This window comes from Pongo pygmaeus, chromosome 10 (assembly GCF_028885625.2).
Source record: "Pongo pygmaeus isolate AG05252 chromosome 10, NHGRI_mPonPyg2-v2.0_pri, whole genome shotgun sequence".
In the NCBI taxonomy this organism is placed as follows: Eukaryota; Metazoa; Chordata; class Mammalia; order Primates; family Hominidae; genus Pongo; species Pongo pygmaeus.
In genome coordinates, this window is record NC_072383.2 from 109,281,903 (window position 1) to 109,300,339 (window position 18,437).

General features: G+C 48.9%; 2 protein-coding genes across 10 annotated transcripts in view; one reads left to right on the plus strand and one right to left on the minus strand.

Annotated features, from left to right (window-relative positions):
- Positions 1 to 3,738, plus strand: part of TCTN1 (tectonic family member 1) — a 43,386-nt gene extending 39,648 nt beyond the window's left edge. For all 4 annotated transcript variants that reach the window (XM_063646746.1, XM_063646750.1, XM_063646742.1 and 1 more), the window contains one exon: positions 3,476 to 3,738. The gene's annotated coding sequence lies outside the window, so the exon portion shown is untranslated. The remainder of the gene's footprint in view (positions 1 to 3,475) is intronic.
- HVCN1 (hydrogen voltage gated channel 1) overlaps positions 1 to 18,437 on the minus strand; it is a 41,431-nt gene that overhangs the window by 5,093 nt on the left and 17,901 nt on the right. For all 6 annotated transcript variants that reach the window (XM_054444994.2, XM_054444990.2, XM_054444992.2 and 3 more), the window contains 2 exons: positions 7,296 to 7,586; positions 1,377 to 1,481 (listed from right to left, as the gene is read on the minus strand). In XM_054444994.2, the coding sequence (XP_054300969.1) occupies positions 1,377 to 1,481; positions 7,296 to 7,547 (357 nt within the window). In that variant the 5' untranslated portion in view covers positions 7,548 to 7,586. The remainder of the gene's footprint in view (positions 1 to 1,376; positions 1,482 to 7,295; positions 7,587 to 18,437) is intronic.

Genomic DNA, 18,437 nt, shown 5'->3' on the forward strand with positions numbered 1-18,437 from the left:
GAATAAAAGCGGTTGTTAGGTGGGACTATTGATCTTATTTTAGGTCTGATGATGCTCTCATGGCTTCATGGGAGAAAAACCTTATTAGGCACGTTGAAGTATTTAGGAGTGAAGGGTTGTGATGTCAAATGGCCAGATGGAAACGTGTGTGAGTCTGTGGGGATGTATAATGACAAAGCAAACACAGCAAAATATGTCTTTGCCATTTTTCATAAAAAGTTGAGAGAAAAAAAGACAATAAGTATGGCAGGTATGTTAATGGATTCTATTAAAGATAGAGGGAGAGAGCCAAGTGCAGTGTCGCACGCCCGTAATCCCAGCACTTTGGGAGGCAGAGGTGGGTGGATCACTTGAGCCCTGGGGTTCAAGACCCAGTCTCTGAGAAACATGAAAACAATTATTTAGGAGAAAATAGATGGACAGGGAAGATTCTCCTCCTATGCCGGCATAGGAGATGTCACAGGGCTGCCTCTGGGAACGGTATCAGGAAGAAGGAGGAAGTTTAATATTTCCTTCTGCCTTTTTCACCACTTGCAAAGACATACATTTGCATATCAATTCCATTTTGTTTTTCCAAAAAAGGGCATGGCGGGGGATGGGGGGGGAAATGCTTTTTTTTTTTTTTTTTTTTTTTCCTGGAGACGGAGTTTTGCTCTTGTTGCCCAGGCTGGAGTGCAGTGGTGCTATCTCGGCTCACTGCAACCTCCGCCTCTGGGGTTCAAGCGATTCTCCTGCCTCAGCCTCCTGAGTAGCTGGGATTACAGGCGCGTGCCACCACGCCCAGCTACTTTTTTGTATTCTTAGTAGAGATGGGGTTTCATTATGTTGGCCAGGCTGGTCTCGAACTCCTGACCTCAGGTGATCCACCCGCCTTGTCCTCCCAAAGTGCAGAGACTACAGGTGTGAGCCACCGTGCCCAGCCAGAGATGATTTGAACTCTCCTGATCTCCTCCCTTGGCACTGAGACAGGGTGTGTCCACCACCCTTTGGGTGAACATCTGGGATGGGCTCAGTAACTGAATCAGTGAATAAACAGCACATCCCCTGATGGCCCAGCAAGGGGACCATGCAGACCATCAACAGAAGACAGGAGGAATGCCCCTCCTGACCCAGAGATGGGAGAGTGGATCCACCCCACATGCTCCAGCTCACTAGCCTAGCATCGCCCAGGATTCCAGCCATCAAGTGAAACAAGGTTTCCTGCTTGTGGTAAATGCTAATCCATAATCTGGAAAGGAAGATGAAAACACCTATCAAACTACCACAGACCTTGCTACTCCAAGTGGGGTGTCAGCTGTTCCACTCTGTACCCCATCTGTGCAGATAACACAAGTAAAACGTATCAGTAAGACCCCAGAAGAGCTGTCAACCCCTACCATGGCAGCATAGTTATTCTTGTCGGGCTGGATGATCTTCAGGTCCAGGATGAGCTCAGCAAGCACCAGGAGGGCATCCAGAACCACCAAGCAGATGATGATGACCTGTGGGCCGAGGGAAGGTGCCAGAGACCATAAGACCCACACAGAGGCCCTCCCTCTCCCATCATTAAGAGCTGGCTTGGAAGCACGTGGGGGAAACCACTGGGCAAAGCCATTAAGAATGGGAGGCTACTGCCATAGCTCACCAGAGGCCCCACCAGGATGGAGGCTGTGCAGGGCCAGCTCCTCTCTGATAGAAGCTGCCAGCCTCCTTCCCGCCACCCTCCTGGCCTGCTCTGCTTCTAGGCGCTGCCCACCTTCCCTGCCCTCCCAGAACATCTCTGGCTCATTTTCTGACCTTTGGTCACTGTTTCTCAAATACCACCTCTCAAACCAAACTGCCCATACCTAGATGGCAACAAATAATCAGGTTTTTTTTTTTTTTTTTTTTTTTTTTTTTGAGACAGAGTCTTGTTTTGTCACCCAGGCTGGAGTACAGTGGCATGATCTTGCCTCACTGCAACCTCTGCCTCCTGAGTTCAAGCAATTCTCCCACTTCAGCCTCCCGAGTAGCTGGGATAACAGGTACGCACCACCATGCCTGGCTAATTTTTGTATTTTTAGTAGAGATGGAGTTTCACCATGTTGGCCAGGCTGGTCTCGAGCTCCTAACCCCAAGTGATCCACCCACCTTGGCCTCCCAAAGTGCTGGGATTACAGGCGTAAGCCACTGTGCCCAGGCAAGTTTGTATTTTTCTATTCCTGGGGACTGCTGTTGCTGGGGTGCTCACAGAACAGATGCTCAATAAATAATTCAACACAGCCCTGCCTTGGCAGTCCGAGTCCTGGAAGGGACCTTGGGGACTGCTGACTGCAGGTTCCTCGGCTACAGGGACAGCTGCTGTGCTTACAAACCAGCTTCTGCCCGGAGATGCGAGGTGCCTGCCCCAGCTCACGTGTGCTCATAGTGGGTGAAGGGGAGAGGAGTCCTGGTGTCCTGAAGAATTCAGGAGAGCTGCTATGGGAAACACAGCCTCGTGGGCTTTGTGATGGGCTGACAGAGGACAGGTGGGGAGCAGTGTGGAGTGGGTGGGTGGCCTCACTGATGGCGGCTGTGGAAAGCAGCTGGTGGTGATGGCAGTCACGGTGACAGCTGGTGATGTTGGCGAGGGCACTGATGGCAGAGTGGAGGTGACAGTGTTGGGGATACCATAATGGCAGTGGAAACGCAGCAGTGGGAGGAGCCCTAAAGGACCTCGAGTGACCCCTCTCTTCCCTTGGAAATTCCAGGCCATCACCGTCCCCCCCAGGGCCTTGCTGCTCATGCTCTCAGATCAGTAGATTCTGGCCTCTGAAAATTAATCTGCCATTATCTTGGCAATTTCTGCAGTTTCAGGTTAAAATTAAACAAGTTCAGGCCTCTGCAAGAACAGACTATTAATCCTTTGATCCTTTCAACCTGTAGGTAATTATTTCAGTAATTAAAGTATTTTATGATGTTGTTTCTTGTGAAAATTGCATGGCAAATTGCTTTGTAATGAAGTTTTCACACATATTCAAATTCAGCAAGCTTAATAAAGGTGCAAGCCTCTAGTGGGGTTTTTGTTGTTGTTTTTCCTTGGTTTTATTTTGGAACTAAAGGGATCTGAGAGCTCATGTGAGGTAAAACCAAGCCACAGAGCTACAAGGAACAGACCCAATATTCAGCCATGAAAAGGATGAGGTTCTGACCCCCGCTACTATGAAATCGTCATTCTAAGTGAAAGAAGGCAGACAGACAAGATCACACATTATATGATCCCATCTAATGAAATGTCCAGAAATGGCAAATCCAGAGACAGAATGCAGGTTCACAGTTGTCCAGGGCTGGGGGAGGAGGAATGGGGAGTGACTGCTAATGGGTACAGGTTTCCATTTGAAAATGCTCTGGGGCTGGGCACGGTGGCTCATGCCTGTAATCCCAGCACTTTGAGGCTGGGCGGGCAGATCACCTGAGGTCGTGAGTTCGAGACCAGTCTGGCTAACATAGTGAAACCCTGTTTCTACTAAAAATACAGAAAATTAGCTGGTCATGATGGTGTGTGCCTGTAATCCCAGCCACTTGGGAGGCTGAGGTAGGAGAATCGCTTCAACCTGGGAGGCGGAGGTTGCAGTGAGCCGAGATCGCACCATTGCAGTCCAGCTTGGGCAACAAGAGCGAAACTCCGTCTCAAAAAGAAAAAAGAAAAAAAAAAGAAAATGCTCTGGAACTAGATAGTGGTGACTTGTACAACACTGTGAATGTGTTAAATAAATGCCACAGAATCATTTACTTAAAAATGATTGTTATGTGAATCTCACCTCAATTTAAAAAAGAAACAATGCAAAAGAAAAATGAGAGACAGACCAACCCAGGATCACAAAACTATGATGCCAGGATAATAACCCCGGCCTCTATGAAAACTCATCCCTGGGGCCCTGAATCTGCCAGTTCACAGGGAGTGTTGCTTCTGAGGGGAACCAGGTCACAAGGAAAATTGCTGAGAATTCAGAGAAGCTGCTTCATTCCAAATCCTCACCCTGGCAAAGACTGCAGTCCGCGCCGTGGGGCGGCCAGTCCTGGGCTCAGCTCCCAGCTCCCCCATCTGCCTGGACCTTGGACACATCTCTCAGTGCTGGAAGCTTCAGCGTCCTCTCGGGGAAAATGGGGTGGGCCACATTTTCTACCCCAGAGCAACAATGGGAGCATGACGTGAGTGAAGTATGAAGGGCACTTAGCACACGGCTGGCCTGCGGTGCATGGGAATGAAAGTGAAGCTCCCTGACTCCTGGGACCACTTTCCCTTGGCTCAACTCTGTCCTGTCATTCATGGCTTCCTTGGGCCCTGAATCACCCCGTATTCTCTCTCTTGGTTGTGCCATCCCATGTAAGAAGGGACCACAGTTAACTACTAATATATCAAGCACCTTGGCCATCTCAAACCACCCAAGAAAGGGATCCCAGGAGCTTCCTGGATGCTGATCCTACCTGCAGAGACTACAACCCCTGAGCCTCACCACCTACTCCACTGTGGCCTCACTGCCGCCACCAAGTCCCTCTACAAATCTGATCTACCACCCACACACTTAGAGCTTTCAAAGGCAGCCCATGACCCGTGGATGACCTTCCCTGGCCTCTTCTCTTGCCAGTTGCCTGCTGGCGACACCCACACCCGATCCACGTGCACCCTTCTCAGTTCCTCCAATGCTGCAGGTCCTTGGCAAACAAAGCCCCTCTACCTGGAAGCCTCCCACACCATCCATCCGCGGGGCTCACTCCTGCTCAGCATGCAGGTGTCACCTCCTCCGACTCCAGTCCCTGATCAGGTCCCCCCACCCCCAGGACCTCTCAGAGCCCCCCTCCTCCCTGCGGAGGTCTTCTCTCCATTTGTAACCAATGTGTGTCTCGGTGATGGCTCCCATCATTCCTGCCTCTCTGCAGCCTGCCAAATCCTCAATGAGGGCAAAGATGTGTCTGCCACATTTGTCACTGTACACAGCAGGTGCTCAATAAGTGACTGTTGGGTGGGTGAATAAACACCTCCGCTCACTTTATGACAGGGCATTTGTCTTTTTCCCCAGCAGGAGTGTCTGGGTGTCCCAGCTCAGGGGCCAGTCCCCAGCCCTAAGCCCAGGCAGGAGGGGGATATCCTGATGGGGCGGCCCAGGGCTCCCCTTGCAGCTTCAAGGAAGCTGTTTCCTTCCTTCTGCTCCTGAAATTGAGGGTTTGGGATTTCAACCCCAACAACTTAATAGCATGTTTCCTTTCCCATCACAGCCACAGAGAAGCTGGGTCGCCAGGCGCTCTGGCATGTCAGCTGGCTTGCTTTGCTGCTTTCAGCTTTGCTGCTTTCAGCCACACAAGAGTGGGGAAAAAAAAGACCAAAATAAATTTTTTTTCTCTTTTACCCTGGAATAAAGTCAGCGATGGAAGAGGCAAGGGCTACATTTCTCTGCTTCCACAAGAGGGACAGGCTCTATTTCAGCCACACAAGAGTGGGGGAGAAAAAGACCAAGATAATTTTTTTTTCTCTTTTACCCTGGAATAAAGTCAGCGATGGAAGAGGCAAGGGCTACACTTCTCTGCTTCCAGAAGAGGGACGGGTCTATTTTGTTTGGGGACACCTGCAGTAGCATCCCCCGAATGCCCACCTTTGAGAACTGTGTGCTTCCCTGTGGTCCCCAGACCTGTGCCCTCCCGGGACTTGAATGTGTTTCCAGGCACCCAGACATAGGCTCTGCCACCTTGGGGATGGGGATTGGGTCCAGAGAGGGCTGACCAGACTCCACTTGCATTTGTCCTTCAAAATCAGAAATGCCCTTCTAGACTGTGTACGGTGGCTCACGCCTGTAATCACAGCACTTTGGGAGGCCAAGATGGGAGGATCACTTGAGGCCAGGAATTCGAGACCAGCCTGGACAACATAGCAAGATCCCATCTCTGAAAAAAAAAAAAGCCCTTCTAAATGGCGGGACATGGCCAGGCACAGTGGCTCACACCTGTAATCCCAGCACTTTGGGAGGCTGAGACGGGTGGATCACTTGAGGTCAGGAGTTTGAGACCAGCCTGGCCAATGGTGAAACCCCGTCTCTACCAAAAATACAAAAATTAGCCAGGTATGGTGGCAGGCACCTGTAATCCCAGCTACTTGGGAGGCTGAGGCAGGAGGATAGCTTGAACCCAGGAAGCAGAGGTTGCAGTGAGCTGAGATCATGCCATTGCACTCCAGCCTGGGTGACAGAGCAAGACTCTGTCTCCAATCAATCAATCAATCAATTGCAGGACAGTTGGCCGGGCACGGTGGCTAATACCTGTAATCCAAGCACTTTGGGAGGCTGAGGTGGGTAGATCACCTGAGGTCAGGGGTTCAAGACCAACCTGACCAACATAGTGAAACCCTGTCTCTACTAAAAATGCAAAATTAGCCAGGCATGGTGGCAGGTGCCTATAGTCACAGCTACTTGGGAGGCTGAGGCAGGAGAATTGCTTGAACTCCACAGAAAGTTCAGTTCCCTTCGCTCGTCTGTGAGGACGACCCCAGCTCTGCTTTCTTCCTGCAACCACGCCTGGAGGCTATCAGCAGTGGGTTAAGGCCAGGACAGGCAGGTATTTTGGGCATCACTCCACAAGAGAGACTGAGGCCCCCAGCGTGATGGATCTCCATGAGGCAGGGGAGCCTCTGGCACTGAGTGTTCGCAGAGTGAACAGATGAGTGTTCTTTCTGTCTCCGTTATTTACCCTTTATTTACTTTTTTTGTGTGTGGTAAAATTTGCATAACGTAAAATTTACCATTTTAACGTTGGCGTAAAATTTAGTGGCATTCAGTCCATTCACAAGGTTGTGTAACCATCACCACTAGAATTCCAGAACATTTTCATCTCCTCAAATGGAAACACTCCCACCTGTGGCAGCCGCCAGTCTGCTTCCTGTCTCTATGGATTTGCCTGTTCTAGACGTTTTGTATCAATGGAATCCTACACTCTGGCCTTTTGTGTCTGGCTTCTTTCCCTCAGCACCATGTTTTCAAGGTTCATCCACATTGTGGCATGGATCAGCACTTCTTTGCTTTTGATGTTGGAATCATATTCCACTGTATGGATAGAACACATTCGGTTTAACACTCATCCATTGGTGGACCTTTTACTTTTGGATCATGGCTCTTTTCTCCCTGACAACTTGAAATCGGCCTACCGCATTCCCAGCACAGTACAGGGTCCCCGGCACGTGGTAGGTGCTGGGCAAACACTTGTAGAATGAATGAGGCAGTGGCCAAATGGGCTCAGCCTGGCCACCTGCCTCACATTCCCTGATGGTTCTCCTGCCAGCTCTGGGTATCCCGGACTCCTGCCCCACCTACCTGAAACCTGTGGGAGCTGAACAGTTTCCTCAACATGCCTCTGAAGTCAAGGGGGGCCTTGGGCGCAGGGCCAGGGGCAGGGGCAGGGGCAGCGTCAGGGGCTGCAGCTCTGCCTTCCTCGCCTGAGGCTGGTGTGGGTGGTGGCTGTTCCTCCTCCTCCTCATCCTCTTCGTTCTCCCATTTCTTGTAGTTGATGTTCCAGGCATGGTAGTCGTCCCCCACGACCGTGAAGTGCCTTAAGAACTTGCTCATCCTCTCAGCGGGAGCCACCTTGGCCCTGCGGGTGACTGCCTAGAAGGCGGGGACACAGAGCAAGAGCTTCAGGCAGTTGGCCACTCAGAGACCACATGGCCCAGGCCGGGCCAGGCCACTGCAGGTGAAGATGGTCCCGGGTGCTTAGAACCCCCTGCAAGCAGAGACCATGAGGTCACGGTGGTTTCTCGTGCTTTTATTTTTGGAATCCAGGGTCTCAGTGTCTATGAGGCAACAGGAAACTCCTGCCCCCAGCAGGCCTGTCACTGTGGTCTGGTTGGTAGTAACCAACGGAATCGGTACTGCAGCCCGGTCCCAAAACACCCGCCACGGGCCTATGTGTGAATACCGGAAGGGCCGCCCCAAGGTTCAGAGACATCACAACCTGGAAACTGGAGGGGCCAGTGGGCAGGGCGTGGAAAGGGGAAGCCAAAAGTAAAAGTACCCAGAGTTTCACAGAGAAGTCATGAGATCCCCACCCATCACGCCACACATCCTGACAGGCGCGTGGCAGATGGACATTTTCCAAGTTCAGCCAGTGCTATTCACACGGACGGTTGTTGAAAGCAAAAGTAAATATCCCTGTGCCCTGTCTCCACTTTACCCAACTTGCCCTACCAGGTGTCAAATTTACATAAATAATTGAAATGTAGAGCAGGCTACATGACTACTGGAACAGGAAGAGTGAGGGAGCCTAGAGGAGATGGGGTGGCCATCCAGACTCACGGGAAAGAAAGGCTGGAGAGGCTGGGATACCTGGCTTTCTCAATAGGAAAAAAAATCCATTCCCCACCTTGCCCCCACACAGAACACATCTGAGATGCACTTACATGAATGTGTAAAGTGTATTTAAAAAGAACAACTTAAAAAGTCTTAGAACAAAATACAGGCCAGTAACTTCATGAGCTTAGGATAGGAAAAGATTGCTTAAATAACACAAAACACCACAAAATAGGCTGTGCGTGGTGGCTCATGCCTATAATCCCAGCACTCATCCCATGGGCTAAGGCAAGTGGATTGCCTGAGGTCAGGAGTTTGAGACCAGCCTGGCCAACATGGCGAGACCCCCATCTCTACAAAAAATACAAAAATTAGCTGGGTATGGTGGCACATGTCTGTAATCCCAGCTACTCAGGAGGCTGAGGCCCTAGAATCGCTTGAAGCTGGGAGGCGGAGGTTGCAGTGAGCCAAGATCACACCACTGCACTCCAGTCTGGGCAACAGGTTGAGACCCTGTCTCAAAACACAAACGAACAACACAAAAACAAACACAAAATACATAGATTTGACTGCATCAAAAGTAAAAGCTTTACATTGGAAATGGCCTCTGCATACCCGTGTTGGACATATTACATGAGGCAGAAATAAATTTCTGTTGTGCTAAGCCATTGAAATGTTGGGGTTGTTACCACAGCATCACTTAGGCCTGTGCTATCTAACGTGGCAGCCACTAGGCTATGACACCCCCCCCCCCCCCAACACACACACCCTACAAAGTTAAAAGACATACCACAGACTGGGATAAATATTTGCAATGTATGTGATAGACAAAGAGTAACCAGAATGTATAAAGAAATCTTATAAATCAAAAAGAGAAAGAAAAACTCCATGGAAAACTGGGCAGTGGATGTTAACAGGCAGGTCATGTAAGAGAAAACTCAAATAGCCAAGATGCTTATCCCCAATAATACTCAGAAAAACGCAGAGTGAAATAACAATAGCACATCTTTTCACTCCTCAGGTTGGCAAGAGTCTTAAAGTCTACATCAAATATCGGTGAGGGCGTGAAGCAATGGGGTCTCTTGAACACTGAAGACAGAAACAGGCACCAGCACCATCATTTTGGGGAGAAATTTGGCATGATCTTGTCAAGTTGAAGTTGTGTGTATCTTTCTGAATGATCTAGTGATTCTATCCCTATATAGGGTCCAAAGAGAAACTTGGGCACATGTGCTCAAATTGGTGACATGTTCAAAAATGTTCATTGCAAATATTCACCTAGTTGGGCAGGTGTGGCAGCTCACACCTGTAATCCCCACACTTTGGGAGGCTGAGGTGGGAGGATTGCTTGAGCCCAGGAGCTGAGACCAGCCTGGGCAATATGGCAAGACCCTGTCTCCAGAAAAATAAAAAAAATTAGCCAGGCATGGTAGCGCACCTGTAGTCCCAGCTACTTGGGAGGCTGAGGCAGGAGGAGTGCTTGAGCTTGGGAGGTTGAGGCTGCAGTAAGCCATGTTCTCCAGCCTGGGCAACAGAGTGAGACTCTGTCTCAAAAAAAAAAAAGAATAAAAAAGAAAAAGAAAATTTATATACATGTGGGAGATAGAGGAATGAATATTCTCTGTTCATGTAATGGGCCACTATACAGCCGTTAAAATGAATTAACTGCATCTCAGTATGTCACTGGTGATGCCCGTGTGTACCTATTTGGCAGCACTGAATACAGTAGACCAATCACTGCTTTCTTCAAATGCTTCCTTCATTGGCTTCTGGGACGCCACAGTCTCCTGGTTTTCCTCCTATCTCAGTGGTTGTTTCCTGTTAGTTTCTTTTGGCCAGTGGATATCTTAGAGGAAGATCTTACATTTAATTTTCTTTTCTTTTTTTTTTTTTTTAAAAAAAGAGGATCTCACTTGTCACCCAGGCTAGATGCAGGGTGGCGATCATAGCTCAGTACAGTCTTGAGTTCCTGTGCTCAAGCAATTCTCCTGCCTCAACCTCCCAGGTAGTTTGGACTATGGCACACTATAACGTGTCTGGCTAATTAAAACAATTTTTTTTTTAGAGATGGGGTCTTGCTATGTTGCCTAGGCTGGTCTTAAACTCCTGGGCTAAAACAACCTTCCAGCCTCAGCTTCCTGAGTAGCTGGGATTACAGGTACATGCCACTGTGCCTGGCTTACATTTAAGTATTAAGTACAACTGTATACCCAGCACCTAGAAAAATGCCTTGCACTTAACAGACACTCAAAAATACTGAAATGTTTGTTAAGCAACAATGAATCTAGCAATGTGGATAGCTCCTAAAAAATGTTGATTGTAAAAGAAAGATATGGAAGAATAAGAACAATGTCATACCACTTAAGTAAAAATGTTAAATATATGGAAAATATTATATATTGTTTTGGAATGTGTAAAAGCATGAGTGTAAACATACACAAGAATGAGATTTCTGCTTCTGGCCTTATTACACTATAGAGTAACTAATAACAGATTATCCCTCCTGCCATAACCAATTATAAAACTGGATAAAATATGTGAAATTTACCATGATCCCTTAGAGAAGAAAAATGAATGAGGCAAACCCTACAATCACCCTGGCTTTGTGCCTGGAGGTACTTTCTGGACTGTGAAGGCAAAGACTGTAGTTCAAAGCTATTGAGTCTCCCTCCCCTTGGGAATCGGCATGGCAATGTACCAGAAATAGGAAAGCTACACAGAGGAGGAGACCCCAAAATATGGACTTTGGCTGAGTCCTAAACATTGTGTGTGTGGAACAAGATTTCATGAGGCAGGGAAAAATATAACTTTCAGGAAAAAAACCCCTTGGGGTGCTGTGAGCTGAACAACTACCAGAGATTACATAGGACTGGGTTGGGAGATATGTGAGTTCCCAACAGCCAGAGTAGAGAGACCTCATTGAACACCCTAAGCATTCAGCAGAAATCCCAGAAAAATCATGCCTTATGAGTAGACCTAATCTAGCTTTATAGGAAGGGCCACATTACACTCATCCCGACACAGCTTAAAAATACGCCTTGAAATGAACAAGCTGATCCCCAAGTAAATTTACTGCCTGTTGGAACAAAACTCAATACTTTATTAGGAAGACAACAACATAAACTCAACATCATAGATGCATACTGTCTAGCATACAATAAAAATTACTAGACAGATAAAGCTGAAAAATGCGGCCCACAACTAATAAAAAAATCAGCTAATAGAAGATTCAAAATGGTTGGGCGCAGTGGCTCATGCCTGCAATCCCAGCACTTTGGGAGGCCGAGGTGGGCAGATCACCTAAGGTCAGGAGTTCGAGACCAGCCTGACCAACATGGAGAAACCTTATCTCTACTAAAAATACAAAATTAGCTGGGTGTGGTGGCACATGTCTGTAATCCCAGCTACTTGGGAGGCTGAGGCAAGAGAATTGCTTGAACCTGGGAAGCAGAGGTTGCGGTGAGCTGAGATCATGCCATTGCACTCCAGCCTGGGCAACAAGAGTGAAACTCCATCTCAAAAAAAAAAAAAAAAAAAAAAAAGACTAAAAATGTACAGAGATAATAGAACTGGCCAAGAAAGACTTGAAAACAGGTATTAAAAATATATTCAAGGATTTCAAGGAAAATATAAACTTAATGAGGGAACAAATAAAAATCTTAACAGAGAAATGGAATCTACAAAAAAGATCCAGATGGCTGGGCATGGTGGCTTACTCGTGTAATCCCACCACTTTGGGAGGCCGAGGTGGGCAGATCGCCTGAGGTCAGGAGTTCAAGACCAGCCTGACCAACATGGAGAAACCCCATCTCTACTAAAAATACAAAATTAACTGGGCATCGTGGCACATGCCTGTAATCCCAGCTACTCGGGAGGCTGAGGCAGGAGAATCACTTGAACCCGGGAGGCGGAGTTTGCGGTAAGCCGAGATCACACCATTGCACACCAGCCTGGGCAACAAAAGTAAAACTCCATCTCACAAAAAAAGAAGGAAAAAAAAAAGATCCAGATGGATATTTTAGAACTGAAAAGTATATATACGAAATAAAAAATCACTGGATGGGCTTAACAGCTGATAACATATTACCAAAGAAAAGATCAATGAGGCCGGGGGCAGTGGCTCATGCCTGTAATCCCAGCACTTTGGGAGGTCAAGGCGGGCGGATCACAAGTTCAGGAGATCGAGACCATCCTGGCTAACATGGTGAAACTCCATCTCTACTAAAAAAATATACAAAAAAATTAGCCAGGCATAGTGGCCGGCACCTGTAGTCCCAGCTACTCAGGAGGCTGAGGCAGGAGAATGGTGTGAACCCAGGAGACGGAGGTTGCAGTGAGCCGAGATTGCACCACTGCACTCCAGCCTGGGTGACAGAGCGAGACTCTGCCTAAAAAAAAAGAAAAGAAAAGAAAAGAAAAGATCAATGAACTTAAAGACAGGGCGATAGAAAACATCAACTGGAAACACAGGGAGAAAAAAAAGCTGAAAGGAAAAATAAACAGAGCCCCAGGGACCATATCTACTAGTTTAACATATGTGTACCTGTAGTGCATGGCCCTCCAGGAACTGGCATCTCTCCTTCTCCACAGCCTCCTCGCCACACTCCAGCCACCCTTCTGTCCCTCTGATGCTCCATACTGAGCCATCATGCAGGCTGTTCCCTCAACCTGGAATACTCTTCTCCCCACGCCGAGCTTCGCTTACTCTTACTTATGCTTGAAATGTCAGCTAAAATGTCAGTTCCTCAAAGAGGCCCTCCTTCACCCCTAAATTCTAAATCAGTTCCCCTCCCATTTATAAACTCTCCTCCTACTTTTCCTTCGAGAGCCCTTATCCTAGTTTCTAACTAGAAACTGTTTTGTGCAGCCACTTATTTTTCTCCCTCCTCACTAGCATTTACCCCACATGAAGGCAGGGTCTGTGTCCCCTGAGTCTTGTGTGACACCTGACCTTGAGCAGAATCCCATCATGCACCTGTTGGCTGAGGGCACTGGTACCTCATCTCCCATGCTGGGCTCATCTCAGCCAGACCAAACAACTCTGGACTCCCAGGGCTGGCCAGGGCCAGGGTATACTGAAGCTTTCCAGGCAGCCATTGGCCGTAATTCCTTTCTTTTTGAGACAAAGTCTTTTTCTTGTTCCCCAGGCTGGAGTGCAGTGGCGCGATCTCAGCTCACTGCAACCTCCGCCTCCTGGGTTCAAGTGATTCTCCTGCCTCAGCCTCCTGAGTAGCTTGGATTACAGGCGCTGCCAACACGCCTGGCTAATTTTTGTAATTTTAGTAGAGACAGGGTTTCACCATGTTGGCCAAGCTGGTCTCGAACTCCTGACCTCAGGTGATCCTCCTGCCTCTGCCTCCCAAAGTGCTGGGATTACAGGTGTGAGCCACCATGCCTGGCCATAATTCCCTTTTTTGAGACAGGGTCTCGCTCTGTCACCCAGACTGGACTGTAGTGTACGATCACGGTTCGCTGCAGCCTTGACCTCCCGGGATCAAGCGATCCTCCCACAAAAGCCTCCTGAGTAGCTGGAACTACAGGCACATACCATCACACTCGGCTAATTTTTTGTTATTTTTTTGTAGAGGCAGGGTTTTGCTATGTTGCCCAGGCTGGTCTCAAACTCTTGGGCTCAAGTGATCCACCCGCCTCGGCCTCCCAAAGTTCTGGGATTACAGGCATGAGCCACCATGCCTGACCCCATACTTTCCTTTGGAAACACCTTACCTGGCAGACAAGAGCAGCCTGTCCTATTTCTCAGTAGTGTGGGAACCTCAAGGTACTTTGCAAAAACCATATTTATATTTTACAGAAGAGGAAATTTTTCTTTCTGAAACCTTGCAACCAGTGAAGAAGCAACTTTTAGTAATTTGGGATGAAAATATCTAGGGCACTCAGCAGAGCAGAAAACATTTCTGGTTTTCAGTCAAAAGTCTGTCATGCCAGAAGCAGAAAAGTTGCAGAAAAGGGCAAAGATAGGGTTGATCAAGAGAATGTGGTAGGCCTCAGCAGCTTCACCATGCACCCCAGACTCCTAGCATTCATGGACAGACTGATCCTGCCACCAGGCCCGGCTAATTTTTGTAATTTTAGTAGTGTGGCGCACAGAGCACCTGCTTCAGTGCCTGGCTCAGAGCAGCCCCCAGCTCTGGAAGTGCCAGCTATGATCATGCCTTAACAACAAAAACTCACCTGGGCGTGGTGGCTCACACCTGCAATGCCAGCACTTTGGGAGGCCAAGATGGGCAGATCACTTCAGGTCAAGAGTTTGAGACCAGCCTGACCAACATGGCGAAACCCCATCTCTATTAAAAACAAAAAAAAATAGCCAGGCGTGGTGGTGGGTGCCTGTAATCCCAGCTTCTTGGGAGGCTGAGGCACGAGAATTGCTTGAACCTAGGAGGCAGAGGTTGCAGTGAGCGGAGATCATGCCACTGCACTGCAGCCTGGGCGACAGAGTGAGACTGTCTCAAGAAAACAAAACAAAAAACCCCAAAACTCTTCTCCTCCAGCTTCATCACCATCCTTGGATATTTCATTTCTCTGCCCACTGCCTACCTCTGCATCCCTCAGGCTGTTAAGTTACATGAGCTCATACAGCCGCTTTGTGGCTTAAGTGACACTGAGCTGCGTTTCTGTCACTTATAACCCCAAAAGTCTACAGGTGGAGTTGCTGATGCGGGACACCCCCATAGCTCCATCTCCCGTGCAAGAATCCTTGCTGTCCCCACTGTACCCTGATGCTCCTCTGAGGTCACCTTTCCATATCAAAGCCTGTGACCGTGGCTCCAGCCTGCCTGACTGTCCCACACTCTTTGACGCTGTTGAATCTGCTCTGCTTGGCAATCTCACCCCCTGCTTCTCCTGCTATCTCTGGCCGCCCTCCTCAGCCTCCTGTACCATGTCCCTGCCCCACACCAGGAGTCCTGGAGACCTCAGCCCTGACCCTGTCCTTGGGCCGGTGACTCTCTTTTGGGGGGTCTTAGCACACCTGTGTTCTTGGTGCCGTTCACGTTCAAATCAAAGACTCCAGTCTGATGTTCAAGATCCTGCTGGGTCATTGGTTTGCTGTGACCCAACTGACCTGATTTCTTACCTTTCTCCCCCAGTCAACTCCTCCTTCCACATCCCCTAGGGCACGCTGTCACTTACCTGGCTGCCCAGGCCAAGAACAGAAAATCGTCCTCGGCTCCTCCCTTTCCCTCACATCCCATCGGTTTCACTTCCTGAACCTGGCTGGCACTCCTTCGTCCCCTCTCCCTCACCAGAGCCTGCCTTGACCCTCCCTCCACCTGCCTGCGGCCAGGGTCCTCTTTCTCCAATGCCAGCCTGACTGTGTCCCTGCTGTGCAGCGACCCCCATGCCCACAATTGCCTTCAGGATCAAGTCCCAGCTCTCTTGGCTTCCCCAGGCCCTGGTCTCCCTGCCAGCCTTATTCCTTCCTAGCACCCTGCCTCTGCCACCCTCCAGCCACATGGAACTTGCAGTTCTAGAGCGGACCACGCTCTCTTGCTTCCAGGACTCCGTGTGGCCTGTCCCCATCCCATCTATCTTCCAGGTCTTACACCTAGATTTTACCTTCCCTGGGAGGCCTTCCTTAATTCTCCCTCACCCCAGTTGGGGTGTACGTCACGCCGTCTTAACAACCACTGGGATACTGTCCTCACCACACTGGGCTGCGAATGCTGGGAGGGCAGAGACTCTTCCTCAGTCACAGGGAGAGGCTCAAGAAATGGTTAAGAGGCCGGGCGCGGTGGCTCACACCTGTAATCCTAGCACTTTGGGAGGCTGAGACGGGCAGATACCTGATGTCAGCAGCTCGAGACCAGCATGACCAACAGGGTGGAACCCCATCTCTACTAAAAATACAAAAATTAGCCGGGCATGGTGGCACATGCCTGTAATTCCAGCTACCTGGGAGGCTGAGGCTGCAGTGAGCCAAGATTGCGCCCCTGCACTCCAGCCTGGGTGACAGAGCGAGACTCCATCTCAAAAAAAAGAAAAAAGAAATGGTTAATAAATGAATGGATTAACAAAATCTTAGGCACTGCTCCTTCAAGGTAAACATATTGCTGACCTCTTTTACAGGTATTAGACCAGAAAAACTACCATCTGGGAGAGAAGGGGAAAGTGAAAAAGACAGACCTAGAAGCGAAGGAGAGAAAAGCATTTTGTGGATGCCTATTTTTACAGACTCGGAAGCCGCCATCTGTGGGAGGGGGAAAGTCCCTAGTTCATTGTTCTCTGACAATCAGAGAAAAAGGTACTTTTTAAGAAAGTCAGCCAACTTCCAACTCCCATGGCCTGATGTCCCTTCAGTTTCCATTTCCCTGTTCCCTCCCAGAGCTATTTTGGGGGACTTGATTTGCATATTAACTACCATCCTCACCCCAAAACTCTAAGACACAATGGCAGCAACGTGTATTACTATGGTTGCTTATTTTATCACACCTCATATCATCTCAGCATGCTGCTAACTTCCTTCCATGCACTATTTCATTTCAATTCCTAACAACTCGGAGGTTGAGGTCATCCTTTAGGGTCCTGGTGAGGGGGGGCCTTGTCCAAGGTCACACACTGTGGGGAACTGGAAAAGCAGGATCTGCCCCTGGGCTCCGTGACTTGGAGACCATGTTCTAGAAAACACAGCTGACAGAAAGCCAGGCAGCCAGTGACCGGAGAGCCACCTGCTCAGAGGGTAGAGTAGGTGGAATTGTGCACACCCCTCTAATAATTCCTGTCCCCCTGGACCCTTAGAATGTGACCTTATTTGGAATGTAGGTCTTTGCAGATGTAACTAAAGATGTTAAGATGAAATCATACTGGATTTAGGGTGGGCCCTAAATCCGGTGACTGGTGTCCTTATAAAAAGAGAAAAGGGGCCAGGCGCGGTAGCTCATGCCTGTAATCCCAGCACTTTGGGAGGCTGAGGTGGGTGGATCACTTGAGGTCAAGAGTTCAAGACCAGCATGGCCAACATGGCGAAACCCTGTCTCTACTAAAAATACAAAAATTGGCCAGGCGTAGTGGCTCATGCCTGTAATCCCAGCACTTTGAGAGGCCAGGGTGGACAGATCGCCTGAGGTCAGGAGTTCAAGACCAGCCTGCCCAACACAGTGAAAACCTGTCTCTACTAAAAATACAAAAATTAGCCAGGAGTGGTGGTGGGTGCCTGTAATCCTAGCTACTCAGGAGGCTGAAGCAGGAGAATCACTTGAACTCGAGAGGCTGCAGTGAGCCAAGATCATGCCACTGCACTCCAGCCTGGGCAACAGAGCAAGACTCTATCTCAAAAAATATATATAAATAAATAAATAACAAATAAATAAATAAATAAAATAATTAGCCAGGCATAGTGGCAGGTGCCTGTAATCCTAGCTACTGAGGAGTTTGCAGTGAGCCGAGATCATGCCATTGCACTCCAGCCTGGGAGACTGAATGAGACTCGGTCTCAAAAACAAAAAAAAGAGAAAAGGACACACAGAGGGTAAGGTCACGTGAAGGTCACAGAGTTCAGAATGATATGTCCACAAGCCAAAGACTGCAGGCAACACCAGAGGCTGGGATGGAAGAGGCCTGGCACACATCTCCCCATCCCAAAGCCTCCAGGAGCCAGTCCTGCCAACACCTTGATTTTGGGCTTCTGGTTTCTGGAAATGGTGAAAACAAGTTCCTGTTGTTGAAGCCCCCCAGTTTGTAATAATTTGTCACAGCAACCACAGGAAACCAGGACAGAGGGTGTGTGCCCGAGTTAGCCAGGATGGTCTGTAGGCCAGGTACTGTCTTTCCCTTTATCTTTCTGGGCCACACATTTGTCCTGGACTCCAAGGAGAAAGCCGACTTCTTCAGGGCCCAAAACCACTTGGAGAAAGCCCGATTCTGCAGCCAGCAACAGCGACAGCGGCTCCTTTTGCTCAGAGCCCACTGGTCACACCACCTGCTGTCACTTGATACTTTTAATGCTCCTAAGAAGTAGGCAGGGAGGGTAGGTGAAGTCTCCACATTTTGCAAAAGGGTAAACTGAGGCCTGGGGAGGAGAGACCACTTGCCTGAAGTCACACCGTGCCACACATTGTAGCAGGGTGACAGAGGCAGAGGGAAGTGGGCACTCCTGTATGCCAGCTGTTGGGCATGTAAATGGGTGTATTCTTCCTAGGAGGGTAACAGGGC